Raw genomic sequence first — 20,549 nt, forward strand, 5'->3', positions numbered from 1 at the left:
TAAATACCCCAATATTACAAATGACACATTTCTCTCAGGGGGCTTTACAGTGTGTACAACATACAACACCCTCTTCCCTCAGTCAACAAGGAAAAACTTCTCAATATAAACACAATTCATAAATAAAATGGAAAAAATACTTAGGGAGAGCCACAAAAAATGGGATCTCTCTCCCAAAATAGGCGTGCAAAAAAAAATGTGTATAGATTAAACAAATTACAAAAACACTATCAAAATCTTCCAAGTGCCTTCAAACAAATAATAGTAAGGTGAGCATCGGGCAGGACCAAGTAACCTTTGATACTGGCAGGGGAGAAACACAAACACTCTGTTGGATTCTTCTGTTTTGCTCAGGCTCCCTGCAGCGTCAACGACAAAGAGCATATAGACACTTCAGTCTTTCACTCTATATGTGGTTTTTCTAAGAGACCCTTCTTGTTTTTCTCCAGAGGACACTTACCTCCAAATTAGGTCCAAACTAAACAGTGTTAGGGAACCACCAAGGTGCCAAGCTGAAAATGAGATCCTATCATGAGTGCCTGCAGAGCAAATGATATCCCCAGTGACGGCTCTATAGAATTACGGCACGAGAAACTTCCTCCAAGGGGTGGAAAGAGAGAGAAAGTAATGGATGGTCGGAAAGAGATGGTTTTAGTGGTGAAATGTTTGCACAATATAATGTGAGAATCAATAAATATGGTTCTAATCTTGGATAGGAATAATTGAGGAGCACTTCACGTGTCTGCTTCATATATATATATTTCAGGTCATTAGGATGTATGAGTGTACATATACACAGTCGGTGTATGATTTAAGTAGATGGCGGTTGATGCACCCCCAATTTGGAGAAACAGACTGGAATATTGGCACGGACCATGAGCAATCTAGTTCTGTGGACGGGTTGCAGTAAACAATCAATATCCGTTTAAGTATACAGTACCATTAGAATTGTTTCAACACTGTACTTTCCCATTTCTCTCTGGGAACTGCATTTCTTATTCAAAGCCACCAGCCTCCATTGATACATTTTTATTTGTCCTCACATTGTGCAATATTGCATCACAATTCTCAGGAATGATGTATGAGACAAGGACGTGTGTGTGTGTGTGTGTGTGTGTGTGTGTGTGTGTGTGTGGTGTGTGTGTGTGTGTGTGTGTGTGTGTGTGTGTGTGTGTGTGGTGTGTGTGTGTGTGTGTGTGTGTGTGTGTGTGTGTGTGTGTGTGTGTGTGTGTGTGTGTGTGTGTGTGTGTGTGTGTGTGTGTGTGTGTGTGTGTGTGTGTGTGTGTGTGTGTGTGTGTGTGTGTGTGTGTGTGTGTGTGTGTGTGTGTGTGTGTGTGTGTGTGTGTGTGTGTGTGTGTGTGTGTGTGTGTCAGACACAGTGAAAGCTTAGTTGCACTTGAAAAATGGGACCAGTGAGAAAAGAAAAAGAGGGTTGGAGGATGAACTTTTGCACCAAGTGTTTCTTTAAATTATTAATAACTTCCTTGGAGCACTGCTTTGTCAGTTTGTGACCCTCCCACTCCAACCCTGTGGGCTATGGGTTCACCCACGTCTCACTAAAACAGTTAAAATATTTTAAATATAGCCTATGCACTTTAACTGATATTGCTTTTAACTCAACCTTAAACAATCTTTTAATGGCTACAGAATTGTTAATCGTCCCTAAAAATATGGTCTCTATAATGTTTGGGTAACATAGCCTTCATCCCCAGTTCATTCAGAACAATGATGAGGGTAAATCACCTCTTAATGACCTTCTCTAAAGCACCTGAGTCATCAAAGTTAACAGTCCCCTGCATTAGCTTTGGTTACAGGCTTGCTCACGTTCCAGCACACATTAACATTATTTATTATTTTATTTTTTTTATTTAGAATTCTTTAAGGAGCCTGAAGTCCTCTAAGGAGTCTTAACTGAACATGTGTCTGCTGGTGGTGCTCTTAGGCTCTGTGTTTGCTTCTTCGTTTTTGTAAATATGCTTTTTATTGCGGTCATATTTACAGAGAAATTAAAAAGATCTGTGTGTTTAATACAGAGATACCATTAGTTTGGGACTTGTTTAGCCAGGGAAGCATATACGCCTTCAGGAGCTCATTAGCAGTGGTTTAATGTAACAAAGTATATGTACTCAAGTATTCAACCTAATTACAATTTTGAAATACTTGTACTTTACTTGAGTAGTTTAAATTCATGCTAGATATACTTTTACTCCACTACATTTTGCATTTTTTCTTCATTAGTTATTTAACACTAATAGTTAGCTAGCTACTTTTACATATAAAAACACATTATATTATGTAGTACTGTAATTTTATATATGCACGTTATTCAAGAGCATGTATTTGTTATTGATAGAAACTGAATAATAAAAAAATGTAACACTGTAAAATGTGCTAGAGAATTTGCAGACTGACTACTTTTACTTTGGAAACATGTAGTACATTTTACTGATAAAACTTATCTTCTTCTATTTAGGTCACTTTTTATAATTAGGACTTTAACTTGTAATTGAGTAGTAAAAGACTATAGTAATTCTTCTTTTACTTAAGTAAAATATCTAATTTCTTCTTCCACCACTACTGCTCATAAGATGTCCGACAGTATTTACATGTTACAAAATCTTCTCTACTTAGAAGTAAAAACCAAAATATTATGATTTTTCTTCTTTTTTTTGTACCGAGGAAATCAGTTATGAGATATATTTCATTGAATGTTCTAATGTAAGATGTATACATTGGCAATTCAACTATCCAACATTTAAATTGCTGCTACACCTAGACTACATTCAGTTGTCTGCAGGCAGATTTGCAGGATATAGTTTCTGTTTGTTGCGTGTAGGTTCATACCTCTCATTTAGGAAAGGTGAGTATATTTTTGCAGGATCAAGTTCTCAACTAGAACTGCGAGGTAGCAAGTTGAGTACTTAAATCCTCTGTGCTTCAGCTGATAGTATAATCCACCAATGCAGACAACTGGTGCCCTTTACAGCATTTTCTGATTAGATTTCAGACCCCAGGATAGAAACTCATCTTCCTCACTCGTCTTACTAAATTGTGCTGATACCTGGTCTCTGCAGAAATGATAGCAGCTAGTCTTTTTTGTTATCTAATAAAAAATATGTACCGTGTCCGTATGCTGTAATAACTCGGGGAAGGCTGGTATTGAGAAGTTGTAGTGAACTCTGTTTTCATTGCCTCACAAACAGTAAATATGTATGATGTGTGACAGTGATAATTACACATTATATTTAGTGGATGATCATCAGCTCAGCTCTTTAAAACCTATTTCCAGTAATCATCAGCAGTAAATAAAGGAATCAATCAAACTTTATATATAGGACCTTTTGAACAAATCAAACGCACCCTCAAAGTGCTCCACAAATGTGGTTGTTAAAAGTAATAAAATGCACAGATATTAAGAGAGAACTCATAATGATCAACAGTAAAGTGTTAATCTAGCAAAATACAATAATCTAAATGTCATCAATGAAAAAAAAAAGTATTAATATAGAAACCATAGTAGTGAAAATCATGCCTCTTCCCATTGCATACAGCCGATTGAAAAAATGTGACGTAACATGTTTGTTTTTTGTAAACGCACATTTGACCAGTTTTTAAAAAGTGTAGGCTAAAGAATGTCAACTCTTTGGTTTCAAAAGAAAAGCATTAGCCTCGAATGCAGCACAAGTCTCCCAATTTCCCTCTACACCATATGCCTAGCGATTTACTTACCTTCTGGAACACACCGACTGCAGTCCTGAGGAAACTGTTAGAGGTCACCCCCCCACCCTCTTCCCCACAGACTGCTCTGCACATTTTAAACAGGCCAACTTCCTGAGTGTCCTCAGCGAAAATCAGGTCAGCACTTCCTTTGGCAAATATGATCATCTGAAGGTTATTCTTGTTTTGTTTAAAGGGGCACCTTGAAGCCCTGCATAATGTCAGCTCGGTGGATGGCGACTTTGCGTAAATGTAAAGCAGGGATTAAAGCAGCTGGTGAGAATAAGTCGTCGGCAGTTTGCTCTTTCCGCTCCGGCGAAAGAGATGAAACCAAGATGCCCTGCCACTAAATGTAAAGTCAGTCTCTTCACAGGTGTGAGGAAAGATACCGTGTCCTGCTTTCTTTCATAACTCCCCCTCTCCCTCTCTCTGTCTGTTGTGATTTCCAGGCAGATGCTTTGCATTCAGAGGCGAGCGAGGAAACGACGAGCCACCCATTGAGATGATGAAAGTGTCTCATCTCAAGTAAGTCGGCTCTCCCCTCCACATGTAAAACCAAACACAAGCATCACTGTTCCTAATGCTTTTACCTGAGACACAAACACTAACTGTACATTTACATTATATTCAATGTACACCCACATACTCCTTCACCTTACTTGCAATAACCTTGGAACAATGTTATCCCTTTCCTTCTTTTTCTCTTTTTGTCTCTTAATATATCATATTTTAAAGGTGTGATGCTCTTGCTTGCTTTTTTTCCGAGGTGTCGAAATAACCAGAATTCTTTCTCTGAATATCACATATCTACCACTATTTGACAATGCCAAGCAACCTTGCTTAGCCCTGTGTATCAATTGCAAAGTAGGTGTGTAATGTGTTATACTGAAAACGTTCATCTTTGAATATTCTGCCTTAGGTAACTATTGCATTTTTGCTCTTTTGCTAAGAAGAGCAAAACTCCCTACATTTCTTTGCTATGGAGGCGATGAATACAATGCTCTAGGTGGCCAACCAGTCAGAGGTTAAGAGCCACAAATGTTACTATGTTACTGCAAAGAGCCGGATCAAGCACAGTCACAGATGCGCGTGCACCCCCTCCTTCTCTCTTTTGTTCTCAGCCTTTCTCTGTGCTCCTTTACTTTCTTCCTCCCCTCTCTCTCACACAGATAAAATGAAAATCTAAAACTTTACACACACACACACACACACACACACACACACACACACACACACACACACACACACACACACACACACACACACACACACACACACACACACACACACACACACACACACACACACACACACACACACACACACACACACACACACACACACACACACACACACTCAAAGACCCTCCCCACAGAGAGACACACCAGGGTTCATACACTTTTTCACCAATGATTTTCAATGACTTCTCCATGACCTTTACCTAATTTTCCATTACCAAAACAATTACTCTTTCTCAGCGGTGCCACTAAAAATGGGTTATTTTAACATGGAACAGGAAAATAAGCAAAATACCGCGACAGTTAAATGCCATTTTACGTTTCATTACTATACGATACAGTATGTATTATCATTATAGTATTACTATTTCGGCGATTAGATAAAATATAAATTATAGTTGATGCAACTTTAGTTACATTTCCATGACTTTTCCTAAACTTTTGGAAAAATATTGTTTTCCATAACTTTTCCAGGGCCTGGAATTAGTACTTTGAATTTCCATGACTTTTCCAGGTTTTTAATGACCGTAAGAACCCTGACACACATAGCTCTGCTCAGACAGATTTATTGTAAATGTCACACACCATAATATTGACAGAAATTGAATCAAACCGCTCCTACCAGTATTCAGAGGCCAGTTAACATAACAATGAACATTGTGTGCACTCACACACAAACTCGGTAAACAACATTTAAAAGGTTTTTTATCTTACTTTTTTATCTTACTTTAAAAGTGCTTCGTTATATTTTTGAAAAACTGTGTCTGCTTTTCTGCCTGACTTTTCAAGGTGTTTATCTTCTGCTTGCGAAATTCCGTACCCTTTGGGTAGTCCTGGTTGATGTTAGCACGGAGTGAGGTGAAATGGCGCTGAAGATTTGAAGCCTTGAAATGGGTTAATGCTGTCTGGCATACACGGCAAAATGGCTTGCAATTGCGTTCGATAAAAAAACATGAACTCTCCCACTCTACTAAAAACGTCCTATGTTCGTCTTCATATTTTCACTTAGCGGTGCATTTCTTCCCTGCCATTTTAGGATCAAACTCAATTCATGGTCAGTGTTTAATCAACGATAGGTTGTCCCCCCCTCAAAGGTGATTGGTTCACTGCATCACAGGTATTATTGTGATTGGCTCTTGGGCCACATCAAAATTAGACGCGCTGTCATCCTCTCATACTGACACCACACATACACACGTAGGGAGAGCCGGGACGAAAGTAACACGGGACGAAAGTAACGGAGCGATTTTATCCGAGCCCAAACAACTTTGACCGGCCAAATTACGTCAGAATTATCAGCACTCAATACTTAACAGACCTACTAAATATCAGGTTTAGCGGTCAGGAGTCAGTGTCTCTCCCCCACACTCACACATATAGAATTCGATATGAACTGAAGAGCCGCATGAAACTGGGCAAAGAGCCGCAAGCGGCTCGAGAGTCGTGGGTTGGCCACCCCTGCTCTAGGTGAACATACTATAGTATATTGTATCACTTACAATCTGCTTCACAAATGCAAGTAATACACTTCCCATACGGATACAAAGTTAAATATTAGAGCTTTTGAAACGCATTGCTTCTCATTTCAACACATTCAGGGCTGTTGCTGCAACAGCCTCACTTGGTCTTGTATGATCCAAGCTGTAATATAATGGTAATGTTAATACACTGTAGGTAAATATTGCTGTGTAACGGACATGAGTGTGTCAGTTAAAAAGGTCTTTATTTTTCTCAGCACCTCTTTTCACCCTCTGTCTGAAACCAGAGCCCAGTCTGCTCTGATTGGTTAGCTGGCCGCCTCTGTTTTGATGAATCAACCGCTCACAGATGTGTCGCAAACGTCCCCCCATTAGCCTACCACGAACAATGTGTTGGAGTGCCAGCCAATAGTAGCGTGAGTTTTGGGTAGTGATGGCACTATGTCACGGAAATAAACAAAGGAGTCCCATCAAAGCATTTCAGGCAAGGGTGTGAGAGAGAAACAGGAATTGGGAATGATGGGGCTTAACCTCTGCAGAATATTTACATGCACAAAAACCTATAAAACACTACATTAAAGAAAAATAATAGGGCTCCTTTAAGCTACTCTTACAACAGCTTAGAATTTTAGCTAAATGCTAAATAGAAGTTTAAGTAGTTTTACCAATTCAAGTAATTTTTATTTCATTGTGCATTGGGTGCCAGGGTGCATAAAGAATAACATCAACAACAATAGACTTTAATAATTTGTTTATCCAAAGAAGAAAGGAGAGGACCTTGGCCTTATTGTCCTCAACTCCTAGAAACACTCTTGTGTTATAGGAATTAGGGGGTTTAATATGAGTAATGTGCCTTTATAATATAATGATATCGCCTGCTGTCATTCAAAACTTGCCCCTGAACAAAGCAAATTGGGTATTGAAACCATATAAAGTTCAAAAAGATGTAATTACATCATATCTGTCTTTTTATCGGTTCTATCTTTTTCTTTTCAACCAGGCCTCTACAGATCACAATCTTATAATAGCATGGGCCAGGGGATGGAGTTACAGAGAGAGGTTCACCTGCTTTCATACACCGTAGCTGCAGTGTTTCACTCTGTTGAATTCTGAGTTTCTTCTCTGAAGTGTTTCAAGAAGGAGAGCTTGTTTCTTGGCCTGATCTTTATCCTGGGTAGGTAAGCGGTTTAAAAGTTGGACACATAGCAAGAATTGTTTTGAAAACTCATCATTGTTGCATTTACGCTTTTGAGAAATAGTTGAAAATAATCTAAAACGTATTGTACCCTATGGATAGTAAAGACATTTCTGAAACTATTCAATGTATTTGCTGGCAATATGACACATCATTAACGTATGTGGGACAGTCAACAGCCAACATTAAAGAGGCCCTATTATTCTCTGGGCTTTTCCCTTTCATGCAGTGTGTTATATAGGTTTTTGTACATGCAAATGGTCTACAAAGGCTCAGATTTCCCCTAACATAGTGACATCACTATGTAACACTCACGCTTCTATTGGCTAGTTCTCAAATACATATATTCTAAGGGATGGGACATTTCAAAGCGGTTGACCAATCACAAACGAGTCGGCCAGCTAACCAATCAGAGCAGACTGGGCTTTGGTTTCAGACAGAGGGTGAAAAGAGGTGCTGAATCACAGACAGTGAAAAATAAAGACCTTTTTGAACATTAAAGGATTAAAGCATGTCACAGTAGAGGCACCAACAAAAATGAACCTAAACATTTGCATCATATGTCCTCTTTAAGATATCCAAGTCACCTGACTGATTTTAAGAGCCCTTTTCAATATAGAAATAACCCTATAAAAGCCCTATAGACAGGGCTGCACATAACTGGTGCACATGCGCACCTCCGCCAAAAAAAGAGCACCGTGTCATTTGAAAAAAGGCGCATTTGCGTACCAACATTGAGAGAGAGAGAGAGGGAGAGAGAGAAGAGAGTGAAGGAAGAAGAAAAAAAAGAGAGAGGAGAGAGAGAGAGAGAGAAATATATTTGCGAGTTACATATGAACCTATGATATGAACTCAGGGCCGGCCCGTAGCACTGGCGTAATAGATGTTCGCCTAGGGCGCCAGATCTGTGGAGGCGCTGCGCTGGCAGCTCTGGGAGGGAAAAAAACATTTTTGACCGTAGGTGCTCATCCTAATTTTCGACCTTGATGTAACAATATTCATAATTAAGTAAATGTAACACCCTTTTCATCCCGGTTACACGTTTCATTTGCCCTGTACGATGGCCGCTGTAAGTGATGAAAATGGGGGATGTTGGCTTATCTGGCGCCCGCAGCTCACAGCCAATGTGTGAGTGAGCGTGGGAGCGAGCAAGGGAGAGAGGGAGGGTGCACCGGTACCGGTGCTGTTGTTATTAGAATCTGGTGCTAGCTGCTCTAACAGATATAAGAAGAAGATGTTTCTACAATAATGTGGAGGGAGAGTCCTCTCCAGTCAGACTGAGAGGCTGATGACTACAGCTCAGTGAGGTAAAGGACTCTGAGTGTTTAGATAGTTCACTTTAGTCCAAGTTCTAACGGTTTGGTCACAATTGATGTAAACACATATTTCCAAGGTACTCCTTTATAATTATTGGGATAAACACGTTTGAAATCATTCCAATGTATACTATAGGACAGTAACCAAAAATATCCTTTAAAACTGGAGAGATAAAACAAAAATGCATAAATAAAAAAATGTTAACTGGTCAAATAAGATATGAATGAACAACATAAATAAAATAAGTTAGCCTACATTAATTTGTTATTGGCTATCGTAGGTTATTGGTTATGTTCACATACTTATTTGATTACATCCACTTGTCTAAGATGACAACAGAGAGTTTCGACCCAAAACCAGCTGTTGACTTGTGGATGCAAGCAGCTAATCACAGACTCAACCAGAGAGAAAGTAGTAGGCCTATCATCAGCTACCATGTCTGACAGAGAGGAAGACAGTGATGACAGCTTGTAGGATTACTGGTCGTGCTAATGTTATCTTGTGTTCACCTCTGCATGTGTGTTCTGTGTTCACCTCTGCATGTGTGTTCTGTGTTCACCTCTGCATGTGTGTTCTGTGTTCACCTCTGCATGTGTGTTCTGTGTTCACCTCTGCATGTGTGTTCAGTGCCGTGTGTCTGGCAAATAAAGTCAAGACCCCCTCAAAAGTTACGGTTTATTTCATTTTAAGGATGAGCACCAAGCAACATCTCCAGCTGCTCCTTTGAGAACCAGGGCAAAAAAGTTATGTGCACCCCTGCTTATAGACCCTATAGTGGGGTCTTTAATTGGCAGTGTATGTTTTGAGATTGAATGTGTGTGTGTTTGTGATGTTTTTCCTCAGGCAATACCTGGTGGTTGTGTTCAGAGACAAACCTCTGGAGCTGTGGGACACCAGGACGGGGACGCTTCTCCGGGAGATGGCTAAGAACTTCCCCACCGTTACTGCACTGGTAGGAACCTACATAACAATGAACTTATTTTATCCATTCTGAGGTGCTAGTAAAAAAAGAAGAGAAGAATGCAACAATAAAACTGAAATATAAACAGAAAGAAAACATGTTTAGGTATGCTTCTTTAAATACACTGCTGCATAACTCCAGTTAGGATATTTACTGTAACAAAACAAACTGAAGGTGTTGTCTTAGCACCCATTGTTGACTCTTTCCTTTGTGATAATACCCTCTTGCTGTGGAGTGGGCCATTTGAAAGATTAGTCTGAAAATTTTTCCCAAGCTCAGCAAAGAGCAGCGGCTTCATTAGGCCAGAGAAATGCTCATAAAAGAAGAGTTATGCTGGACAAACTTTACAGTGGGGCAGTAAAATCCTCCACAGCACGAATAAAAAACCTTAATAATATATGCTGGCCTCCCTCAGCCTCGTAATGCTGTCTCATTTCCATATTGATTACAACCTTGAGTCAAGCAGACTGCATTCACAGTGCTCCAGCAGTTAGACAGGAAGGCTGCTCTCCTGTGGGCCTGAGCTTCATTTATGTGAGCAGATCCTCAGAATGCAAATCACCCCTCCTTACCTCCAGTCTCTGTCTGTCTGCTTTTCGTCTGTTGTTAGTCCAGAAAATGAGTGTGGGTCTGATTCTGTAACTGCTATACCCTGTGTGTCTAATCAGGAGTGGTCCCCTTCCCACAACCTGAAGAGCCTGAAGAAGAAGCAGATGGCAGCGAGGGAGGCCATGGCTCGGCAGACCGTGTCAGACGCTGAGCAGAGCATCGTGGAATCCTCAGTCATAAGGTCGGCGTTATAGATCTCACAATTTAGTTTTATGAAGTCTTTTGCCAGGATAGAAAACCCTCAGTCAGAGCTTCAACGGTGTGCAGTGTTTCCCCTACCATTGTCTTGGAGGGGCGCTGCGCCCCGCCAACGGAGCCCCCCCTGAACCCCCCCTGAAATTCGAGGTGTTTAAAAAAAAAAAAAAAATAATTAAAACATTAGTATTTCTTTATTAATTTTTTTATATATATATAGCACCAAATTGCAACTAATCTATATCTACTGTCACTTTTCACATTGAACATGTGCTCTTTTATTAAATAAACTAAACACTTTCATTTTAAGTTGTGAGTTTAGTGTTTTAGACCCTAAGAAACACTGATGCATTAATCAATAACAATAATCCACAGCTCCTCCCTCTGCTCCAGAGGATTTAAAAAAATATATATCCCAATGACACCCCCCATCCGCTCAGGCAGCACCCCCCCAAAGCAGTAAACCTAGGGGAAACACTGGTGTGTGAGGAATTGAAATAGGATCTAAAGAGACTTTGTGGCGGACTGCAATTTATTCAACTAATACCAGATTGTGTATTAAACAGTTAGTCCTTCTTATTCCAAAACGACTTTCTTATCTTTTATCATCTTCACAAAATGGAGTCTAAAATCTAGTACTTTTTTCCAGACATAAAAAAATGTGGCTTCGCTCAGGGCCATCCCCAACTCATGTGAGATTAACTTAAGCAACCATACAGTAGGCCACCAGTCATGCTCAGTCATGCAAACTGTATGCTATTTAACAGTAATCATTATACAAAAGTACATAGTATTGAGACCATGCTTTTAGACTGTCCTCGTCAGTTTGGTCAAATAAGTCAATTTATTCGTTACTTCTAGCTAACTATGTCAACTATTAGCCATTATATTATGCAATTTTCGCATCATCTTTTATTGAAATGACTTGTAGCTTTTCTACAATCCTTTCATTCCCCCCTGAGAATCCGTGGTTGGAAATCACTGGCCTAGAACTGGTTTACACTCTTTCAAATGTGAAATATTTGAAAGAGTGTAAAACATTACCACTGTCATGTTTCTCCTCCACAGTCTCCTGCAGGACGCAGAGAGCAAGTCAGAGTCCAGTCAGGCCATCTCAGCCAGGGAGCACTTTGTGTTCACGGACACTGACGGGCAGGTGTACCACATCACCGTCGAGGGCAACACAGTCAAGGATGGTGCAAGGATTCCCCCTGATGTGAGTGCGCAGACTGTGTCAACTGTTATGTTTCCTTAAGCTTCATATCCTCCTGGACTTTGTCAAGGTCATCCACATCCTCGCACGAGGCTATTCCCAGTGGTTCTGCTAATCCTTACTGTACACAAAGATGTAAAACCGTCCTCTTCTCTGCACAGGTCCCTCCCCCATGGAGTAAAAGCAATCATTCCCCCTCCATATACTGTGTCCTTCAGGTTCATTTTGTGTATCTTGTGTGGGGGGGTTGATATACATGTTGGCTGAATAATAAAAAGTGTGCACCCTCATGTGCAACAGCTTCTACAGCTTTACATTTGTACTAGATTAACTGAATGCGAGTGATTTGGCGTGTGTCATCACGTTGTCCCAGATATTGTTTTGCACTCCGCGGGTTCAGAGCGTGACTCAGGCTCAGGGGAAAAGAAAGAACATGTTACTGTATTTATTTACCTGAATGGCATCTAAAGCTATTAGTTATGCTGTGACAGCTAAACAGCCCAGCTGGTAAACAGACACAAGCTGTTACTGAAGACGGGGTTTATTTTTGATTACTTTGCAATTAGTCGTGTCTCCAAACAAGTTGCTTTTTATAATTGATTATAGAAAGGTGTGTAGTTGCCCAAGCGTCCCCCCCCCCCCCAAGGTAACATAACATTGAAGCTATTGTTTAAGATGTCTTTGTTTTCAGGAACCTTTTTTGGACTGCCTGTAATGTTTTCAAGCTGAGTCATGATGTAAAGTAGCAGCACCTTCTGTTGTTTTTCCTCGATTGCCTACATCTGCTCTCAAAATACTAAGTGCAATTTCACTTTACCTGGAGGATTTTTAAAGCCGTATTTTTCATGATGGCTGCAGATTCATCGCTCACAGATTTGCATAGCCTGGAGGTTTATAGTCCTTTCATATCTCTGTCAGGAAACTGACAGATTCTCCCCTAAAAAGTTTGGTCCTATTATCCACTGAGTGCACACTGAAGCAGAGCTGACACTAAATGTCTTCACATCAGCACTCTGTCTTCCTGCGCAGCCCTACTTAAACTCAGATGTCGTGCTTGTTTAGCACTTGGCTAGAGAGTATCGTGTTGTTATAGCTAAAGGAAAAGGCCTTTTATATGCTGTTGGTATTGCACTTTTTAAACGACCCATTTCTTGGCTGTCTGAAAGAGAAGACCTGTTAAAAGCATTTTTTTTATGTCCTTCCTCTAATCATGTATAAGATGATTTTGGACATGGATTTTTTTTGGGTTGCCTTAGTAGGGTACAACTTCAGTAACCACTACTAGATAGTGTAATTCCTACTATATCATTTTGTTTCTTTATATCAGAATCTGAATCAGAATACCTTTATTAGTCCCACAGATGGGAAATGTACGTTGTTACAGCAGAAAAAGAGCCACAGACAGCTTAATGTTACATATGTTACATATATTACATGCATTAAAAAGTATTAAAGTTAAAAAAAATCCTGTAACTGTCCTTAGGATTTAGCAGCCAGGTATATATTGCACAGTTATTAACGATATATTATATAATAGAAGATTACCATATAGGAAAGATGCTCACAATCAAGCCATGCTGTCAAAACTCTTAGTTATGAATAGATTTGTATTATTATTATTATTATTATTAATATGTCTTTATTGAAAAAAGACCATGCATACAATACATTCACCTCAGGGAGAGACAATATACTATATGCCAGATTATAGCTCAAATGAATTTGCATCTGCAGTCCCTGGGCTGGTACACAGATAACGATCAACAAACACTGAACACATTTCTTAGTTTATGAGAACACAATGAGATTTATAAAGTTTAGGAGATGGTATTTGGACAATATATTGGAATGATGGTGTTTTTAATTGTTTCTTTATTTAATTTAGCAGGGGTAAAAACCCTTCCTACTTTGTCCTGTCTAACTGTATATGTGCATCCCTTCTGTGTTGCAGGGCAGTATGGGTAGTATCGCCTGCATTGCTTGGAAAGGCGACACCCTGGTGCTCGGGGACGTGGACGGCAATCTCAACTTCTGGGACCTCAAAGCCCGTTTGTCCAGGTATCAACTTTAGGTTTTAAGACTCCTATAACATTGTACCTAAAGTATATTGCATTACTACCTTCAATTTTTCCAAAGCATTTATTTGCACTCGGTTGTTTTGTTTTACGGAGGTGTTTTATGTTGTTATATTCATTTCGGCAACAGTAGGCTGCTTTTGTTTTACGTGCTTTCACAGACAAACACAAAGTTAGAGTTTATTTCCAACCTGTTCCTCAGATAACAAAGGAACATTTCCATTTTATGGACCAAAAAACACATTTAAAAGTTCAACCTGGAGGTCTCCCTTGAAAAAGAGATCTATGATCTCAAGGGACAATCTGTATAAGTAAAGGTTTGAAATGAAATGAAAACTGTTTTTCCACCTGTTCTAAAGTCCTGTTTATGACTTAAAAACAGGTGGAAGAAAAGGTCAGATCAACAGTTTGTATCAGGTTTAGAGAGCAGATCATCTGAATTAATGTTTCTTGCTTGCCTCTCTTGGCTTTTTTCAGTTTTGATATATTCATTCGATTTTTGAATCAAGACCAAAGCAGACTTGCTCAGAATATTCATGGATCGACTGTCTATACTTATTATTTTTTTCTAACTCAAGAGTGAGTAAATACATTTGGTGAGGCAATACAAAATGAAAATCAATGCCCGAGGTGTTGATGCTTTCAGGGGAATACCAACGCATCGTGGTTGGGTGAAGAAGATCCGCTTTGCCCCGGGGAAGGGCAACCAGAAGCTGCTGGTGATGTACACAGATGGAGCAGAGGTCTGGGACACCAAAGAGGTGAGGCTACGGAACTAAAAACTCCCAGCATGCATCACCTCACTGCACTGCATAATACAAGTAAAACATCTGCAAGGGGCTGCAAGTTAATAGGAGAATATCAAACATTTAAACAGATTAACCATGGCAGAAAAATGTGTTTGCATAGCAGTGTAATCACTGAAGCACTAGGCACTGTGTTGCAATATATTCCACTAATATCCTCTCTCAAACTAACGCTGTGGTGATAACTGTAATTGTACTCTTATATTAAAGAATCTTTGCAATGCGCTGCACACATACACAAGAGCTTAAAGCCTTTTCAGTGGCGTAAATAAGCTCAACCATAACAGGATGGATGATCTCGTTTCCTGTGTGCGACACGCTTCCCCGCCTACTCTTTAACTGTGTTTCCCCGAAGTCGTCCCAAACTAGAAAGTCCTCTCTTTGCACTGTCTTCATTTCACCTCATCTAAGAATCCCTAAGGCTAATGTGCGTTCCAGTTCATCATATGATCTAATGTCACAGACTGGATTTTTCTTTTTTATACCATATCCACACCAAGATATGTGTGATCTTAGCCAGCAGCATTGTGTATACAAGTGGAAAAGCAGATGGATTTAGACAACCAAGAGATGATCCAGTTAACTAGTGTGAGATGGAGGGAGAGGGTATTGTCTTTCTGTAAGGGAGCTGAGATAAGACAAAAATGTTTGACCCTGATCGTAAAAGCCAGACAACGGATGGAAGAGGGAAGCGAGCAATACGGCTGGAAAGAGATGGAGAGGGAGGAAGGGAGGAGCAGGGGAGAGTGAGGGAGGAAGGGAGAAGCAGGGGAGAATGAGGGAGGAGAGGGAGGAGCAGGAGAAATCTTGGAAATGCTTTAGTGCTCTGCTGACAGCCGGGCTGCAATGACTCTCATAAAAAGCCAGTGAAAGAGGTTTGTTCTGAATAAAGGCTGTTTGTCCACTGAGCCTACCCAACATAAATTACTTTAATGTTACACACATCCTCTGCTTATGTTGAATCCAAAAATCCTTCCATATAGTTCCTTCCTTTCTCCTCTGAAATTCTGCTGAGAAATATTTAATATCCCACCATCTTCCTAGAGCTATTGCCCATGCTTTCAAATGAGCTTTAAAGTGACAGCTCGAGCATCTTGACCCTCCTCCTCTTCTCGCAGGTCCAAATGGTGAGCAGCATGCGGATCGGGCGCAACGTGAACTACCGCGTCCTGGACATCGATTGGTGCACGTCAGACAAGGTTGTTCTGGCCTCTGACGACGGCTGTATCCGAGTTTTGGAGATGGCCATGAAGTCCGCCAGCTACCGCATGGATGAACAGGACCTGACCGGTGAGCTAGTGGAGCGAGGACGGAAGGAAAGAGATGTGCATATTGAATTTTGATTGGGGAAATGAGTTGGATAAAGGCTTATTATTTAAGAAATAATTCATTAAAAATACATCCAATAACACAATGCAGGACATAATGACATATGATGTAATACAAGTTGGCATTAAAGGGGCCCTATTATGCCCATTTTCAGGTTCATATTTGTATTTTGTTCCTCTACTGTGACATGTTTAAATGCTTTAATGTTCAAAAGGGTCTTTATTTTTCTCATACTGCCTGTGCTGCATCCGTTCACCCTCTGTCTGAAACCAGAGCCCAGTCTGCTCTGATTGGTTAGCTGGCCGGCTCTGTTATGATTGATCAACCGCTTAGAAGCATGCGTGTTACGTAGTGATGTCACTATGTCGCACACGTAACAAAGGACTACAATGGAGGTGTTTCAGGCAGGGGGGGGGGGGGGGGGGTGTGTGGGAAGGACATTTTGTATTTTAGCCTTTGTAGATAATATATATGCACAACAACCTATAAACCACATTACAGGAAAGGGAAACCCCAAGAACCATAATAGGGCCTCTTTAATATGCCTGTTCCTTTCGATGGGGTGAATATCTTTCAGATCCAGTGTGGTGTCCTTACTTGCTGGTGCCCCGTGCTGCCCTCACTCTCAAGACCTTCCTCCTGCTGCAGCCCTGGTCAGGAACCTTCACCATGGACATCACTCAAGTGTAAGCATCAACTCCGAGTGACTCACCGTACAAGTGTCCACTTTTAAATTACCCCCTTTTAAGATCTCGGTGTAAGTTTTCAATTTTAAGTTTTTCTACCTCATCTGACCTGCTGTTTCAGGACCCAGGAAATGCACAGGAAAAATAAATACTTGGAGAATATATAGCAGCCCACTGCATGGCCCAGAGACACAAATCCAAGTCATGAGATGATTAAGATCTTTTATAAGCAGTACTGTGAGAACAGAGCACTTTTTTACAGCTCAAAATGCCATGTGCCAGTCTTCAACATCAATACCAGTGTTGATCAACGCGTTTTAATTTATTTATAAGACCTATGAAAAGTCTGAATTAATTTTGTGAACTGATGTTGAGTAGACCAGCTGTCAAATTAAAAACAAATACTGGCATCAACGTGTTTCCCTAAAGAAGCAGAGCAACATATTGATATGAGCCAGTGTTTCATTTATTTATATCTACACAGACGTAAAATGTAACTGCATTTGAACTCCCTCTTACCACAAACAGTAAAAAATGCTGCCCATAAAAAGCACTAGTGGAGGAAGAATTCAAATCCTTTTCTTTAACAGATATAATAATACACACTGTTAAAATGCTTTTCTACACATTGAGTAATTTATATTAAAGGAACGTATAATTTACAGTTTTGGATCAACATATGGTTTAACACACAGTAAGGCTTATTCCTTCAGTTCATCACATATATTCAGTTATGTCGAAAATGAACTAATGCTGTCAATCAAATCTAATGGAGTAAAATGATTCTGCATTCCTTCAATGATAAAAGATTATTGGCTGCCTATTTTTGTGTTTTTTGTAGGTTATTTTTATTTTTATTTGATATATTTTCAAGCTTTAGTCTCGGTTTCACCAGAAACATGAATAACTCGAATTTAGATTTTTGTTAAACTTGATATTGCCATTCCTATTAATACAATTCCACACTGATTTTCGTTCAGTTCCAACATCTAAACTTGAATTACAGGAATGACTTGTATTCATCAATACATGTAAAGTAAACTTATTTGTAAGTAATTAAGTTTTGAAAGATTCCTACTTAAGACCCAGGATGAATAAATTAACAAAAGTTAAGCCTTGGTGTGTTCTCCTATACCATCACACCATCTTCCAACCATTCAAGCATTCAGTCTGTGTAAAGAGATTCTGAAAGTTTCAGGAAAAAAGATTCGCTCACTTTTTGTCCTGATCCATTTATATAAAAACTGAAGATGAGCTGATCAGATTTTGGCCACTTTGTGATGTCATAATGTTTTTATTACACCTTATCGCCTGAATCTCCTCCTAGAGCACCATTGTGTTCTTTTTAACCAAATATCTCTCAGAGGGGCGTGGGGAGTGGCTCCTTATTTCCATCTAAAGTAACAGACTTTAGACTTTTAAAACAGGGCTGAAACAGAGGGTTTTATGGGATGCTACAATGCACGATCTGTTTGATATTTGGAGCCAAACACTTCAGATACATCAAATCAAGTTTTATTTATATAGCACATTTATAAACGATTTTTGGTCGAGCCAAAGTGCTGTTCATATAATAAAAATAGCCTACAGTAGAGACACTTCCTATTAATACAATTCCACGCTGATTTTCGTTCAGTTCCAACATCTAAACTTGAATTACAGGAATGACTTGTATTCATCAATACATGTAAAGTAAACTTATTTGTAAGTAATTCAGTTTTGAAAGATTCCTACTTAAGACCCAGGATGAATAAATTAACAAAAGTTAAGCCTTGGTGTGTTCTCCTATACCATCACACCATCTTCCAACCATTCAAGCATTCAGTCTGTGTAAAGAGATTCTGAAAGTTTCAGGAAAAAAGATTCGCTCACTTTTTGTCCTGATCCATTTATATAAAAACTGAAGATGAGCTGATCAGATTTTGGCCACTTTGTGATGTCATAATGTTTTTATTACACCTTATCGCCTGAATCTCCTCCTAGAGCACCATTGTGTTCTTTTTAACCAAATATCTCTCAGAGGGGCGTGGGGAGTGGCTCCTTATTTCCATCTAAAGTAACAGACTTTAGACTTTTAAAACAGGGCTGAAACAGAGGGTTTTATGGGATGCTACAATGCACGATCTGTTTGATATTTGGAGCCAAACACTTCAGATACATCAAATCAAGTTTTATTTATATAGCACATTTATAAACGATTTTTGGTCGAGCCAAAGTGCTGTTCATATAATAAAAATAGCCTACAGTAGAGACACTTTACAGCAAATACAACAGCACAGATTGTTCAGAATATCATTATGAGAAAAACGACACCCTCTATCCTTAGACCCTCACATCGTACAAGGAAAAACTTCCAGAGAAAACCCACAGTTTAAAGGGAAAAAATGGGAGAAACGTCAGGGAGAGCAACAGAGGAGGGATCCCTCTCCCAGGACGGACAGACGTGCATTAGATGCCGTGTGTAAATCGAAGAGATAATACATTTTACAGCATATAGACCGAATGTTAGGAAATGCATGTGTCTGTAATAAGAAGATGAATCCACGAGGATGTCAGCTACAATCCTGTGGAAGCCATCAGGGAAGCAGCATGACAAGACCCAAGGCAGGACCGCACAGACAGGTTCAGCCACGACCCGAAGTCCACGACTTAATCCAGAACTCAGGATAGAGGATCCGAGACACAGGACTACAGCAAGAGGATCTGCCTCGACTCCGGATCCCGGCGTAGATATAGATACAAAACAAGAAAAAAGATGTGGCTGGGTTAATCGGAACAAGAGAATACACAGACACAGACAGAGAGGGGAAAGGTCATTGGATAAAAGTTATTCTTGATAACGCTCTAGAAAGATCTCATGAACTTCCCCACTCAATCTATCAAGACCCGAGCAGTTCTATTGGATATAAGAAACAGAGATAGGGAGCACAACAACATATTTTGTATATATGGAGACCTATAATATACTGATGAAAAAGAGTATAATAGGGGACCTTTTAAAGGTAGGGCAGGTAAGAATGGAGAAACCAGCTCGAGTGCGCTAGAATTTGAAACTACACAACCGGAAAAAATCTGCCCCTTCTGTCAGACATCCTTACAGAGCCCCTCCTCCAACACACTCGAACGAACGAACGAACGTGCACATGACCAATGAGGGCACGAGATAAGTTTGTGCACAGATGGAAAGCTGACAGGCAGGTAGGTCATCCAGATATTTTAGCCGGTCCAGCTCAGATGATTGGTCGTGCTTTTTACAGCGCTACGCCTTCCACAGATGAATTTATTTTATGTATTTATTGTCAAAGCATTTAATGTATTCATTGCTATCGGGATGTTAAGAGCATTCCATGGAATATAACACAAAGTGTTTCTGAAGTGAATTACCTACCCCACCTTTAATATCAGGTCATGTTTTATTTTAGTGAGACATGTGAGTTTGACCCTTCTGTTTCAGAGACTACACCGAGAAAGACGAGATAAAAGGCCTGATCCAGGAGCAGCTCAACGCCATGTCTAAGTGAGTAATTACACTTTGTAATGCTGATGCTTAAAATAGCGTATATTTTTTTATGTTGTGATTCAACAATCAGATGTTTGCTAAATGTCAGTTTCCATTTAAGAAGTTTTCACTTGCGCTCAGATTCATGTTTAGACAGCAGGCCCAGAAAGCATGTAGTGTGTGGGTAGATGGATAAAAGGGAATCTCCCGTAACAGCCACGCTGGGCCCGC

General features: G+C 39.9%; 1 protein-coding gene across 1 annotated transcript in view; it reads left to right on the forward strand.

Moving 5' to 3' along the window:
- wdr11 (WD repeat domain 11) overlaps positions 1 to 20,549 on the forward strand; it is a 109,983-nt gene that overhangs the window by 76,721 nt on the left and 12,713 nt on the right. Inside the window, 9 exon segments of the mRNA XM_034100489.1 lie at positions 4,167 to 4,242; positions 9,789 to 9,897; positions 10,575 to 10,696; positions 11,779 to 11,926; positions 13,875 to 13,981; positions 14,645 to 14,759; positions 15,923 to 16,094; positions 16,711 to 16,819; positions 20,274 to 20,336. Coding sequence (XP_033956380.1) covers positions 4,167 to 4,242; positions 9,789 to 9,897; positions 10,575 to 10,696; positions 11,779 to 11,926; positions 13,875 to 13,981; positions 14,645 to 14,759; positions 15,923 to 16,094; positions 16,711 to 16,819; positions 20,274 to 20,336 — 1,021 coding nt within the window.

This window comes from Pseudochaenichthys georgianus, chromosome 15, assembly GCF_902827115.2.
Source record: "Pseudochaenichthys georgianus chromosome 15, fPseGeo1.2, whole genome shotgun sequence".
In the NCBI taxonomy this organism is placed as follows: Eukaryota; Metazoa; Chordata; class Actinopteri; order Perciformes; family Channichthyidae; genus Pseudochaenichthys; species Pseudochaenichthys georgianus.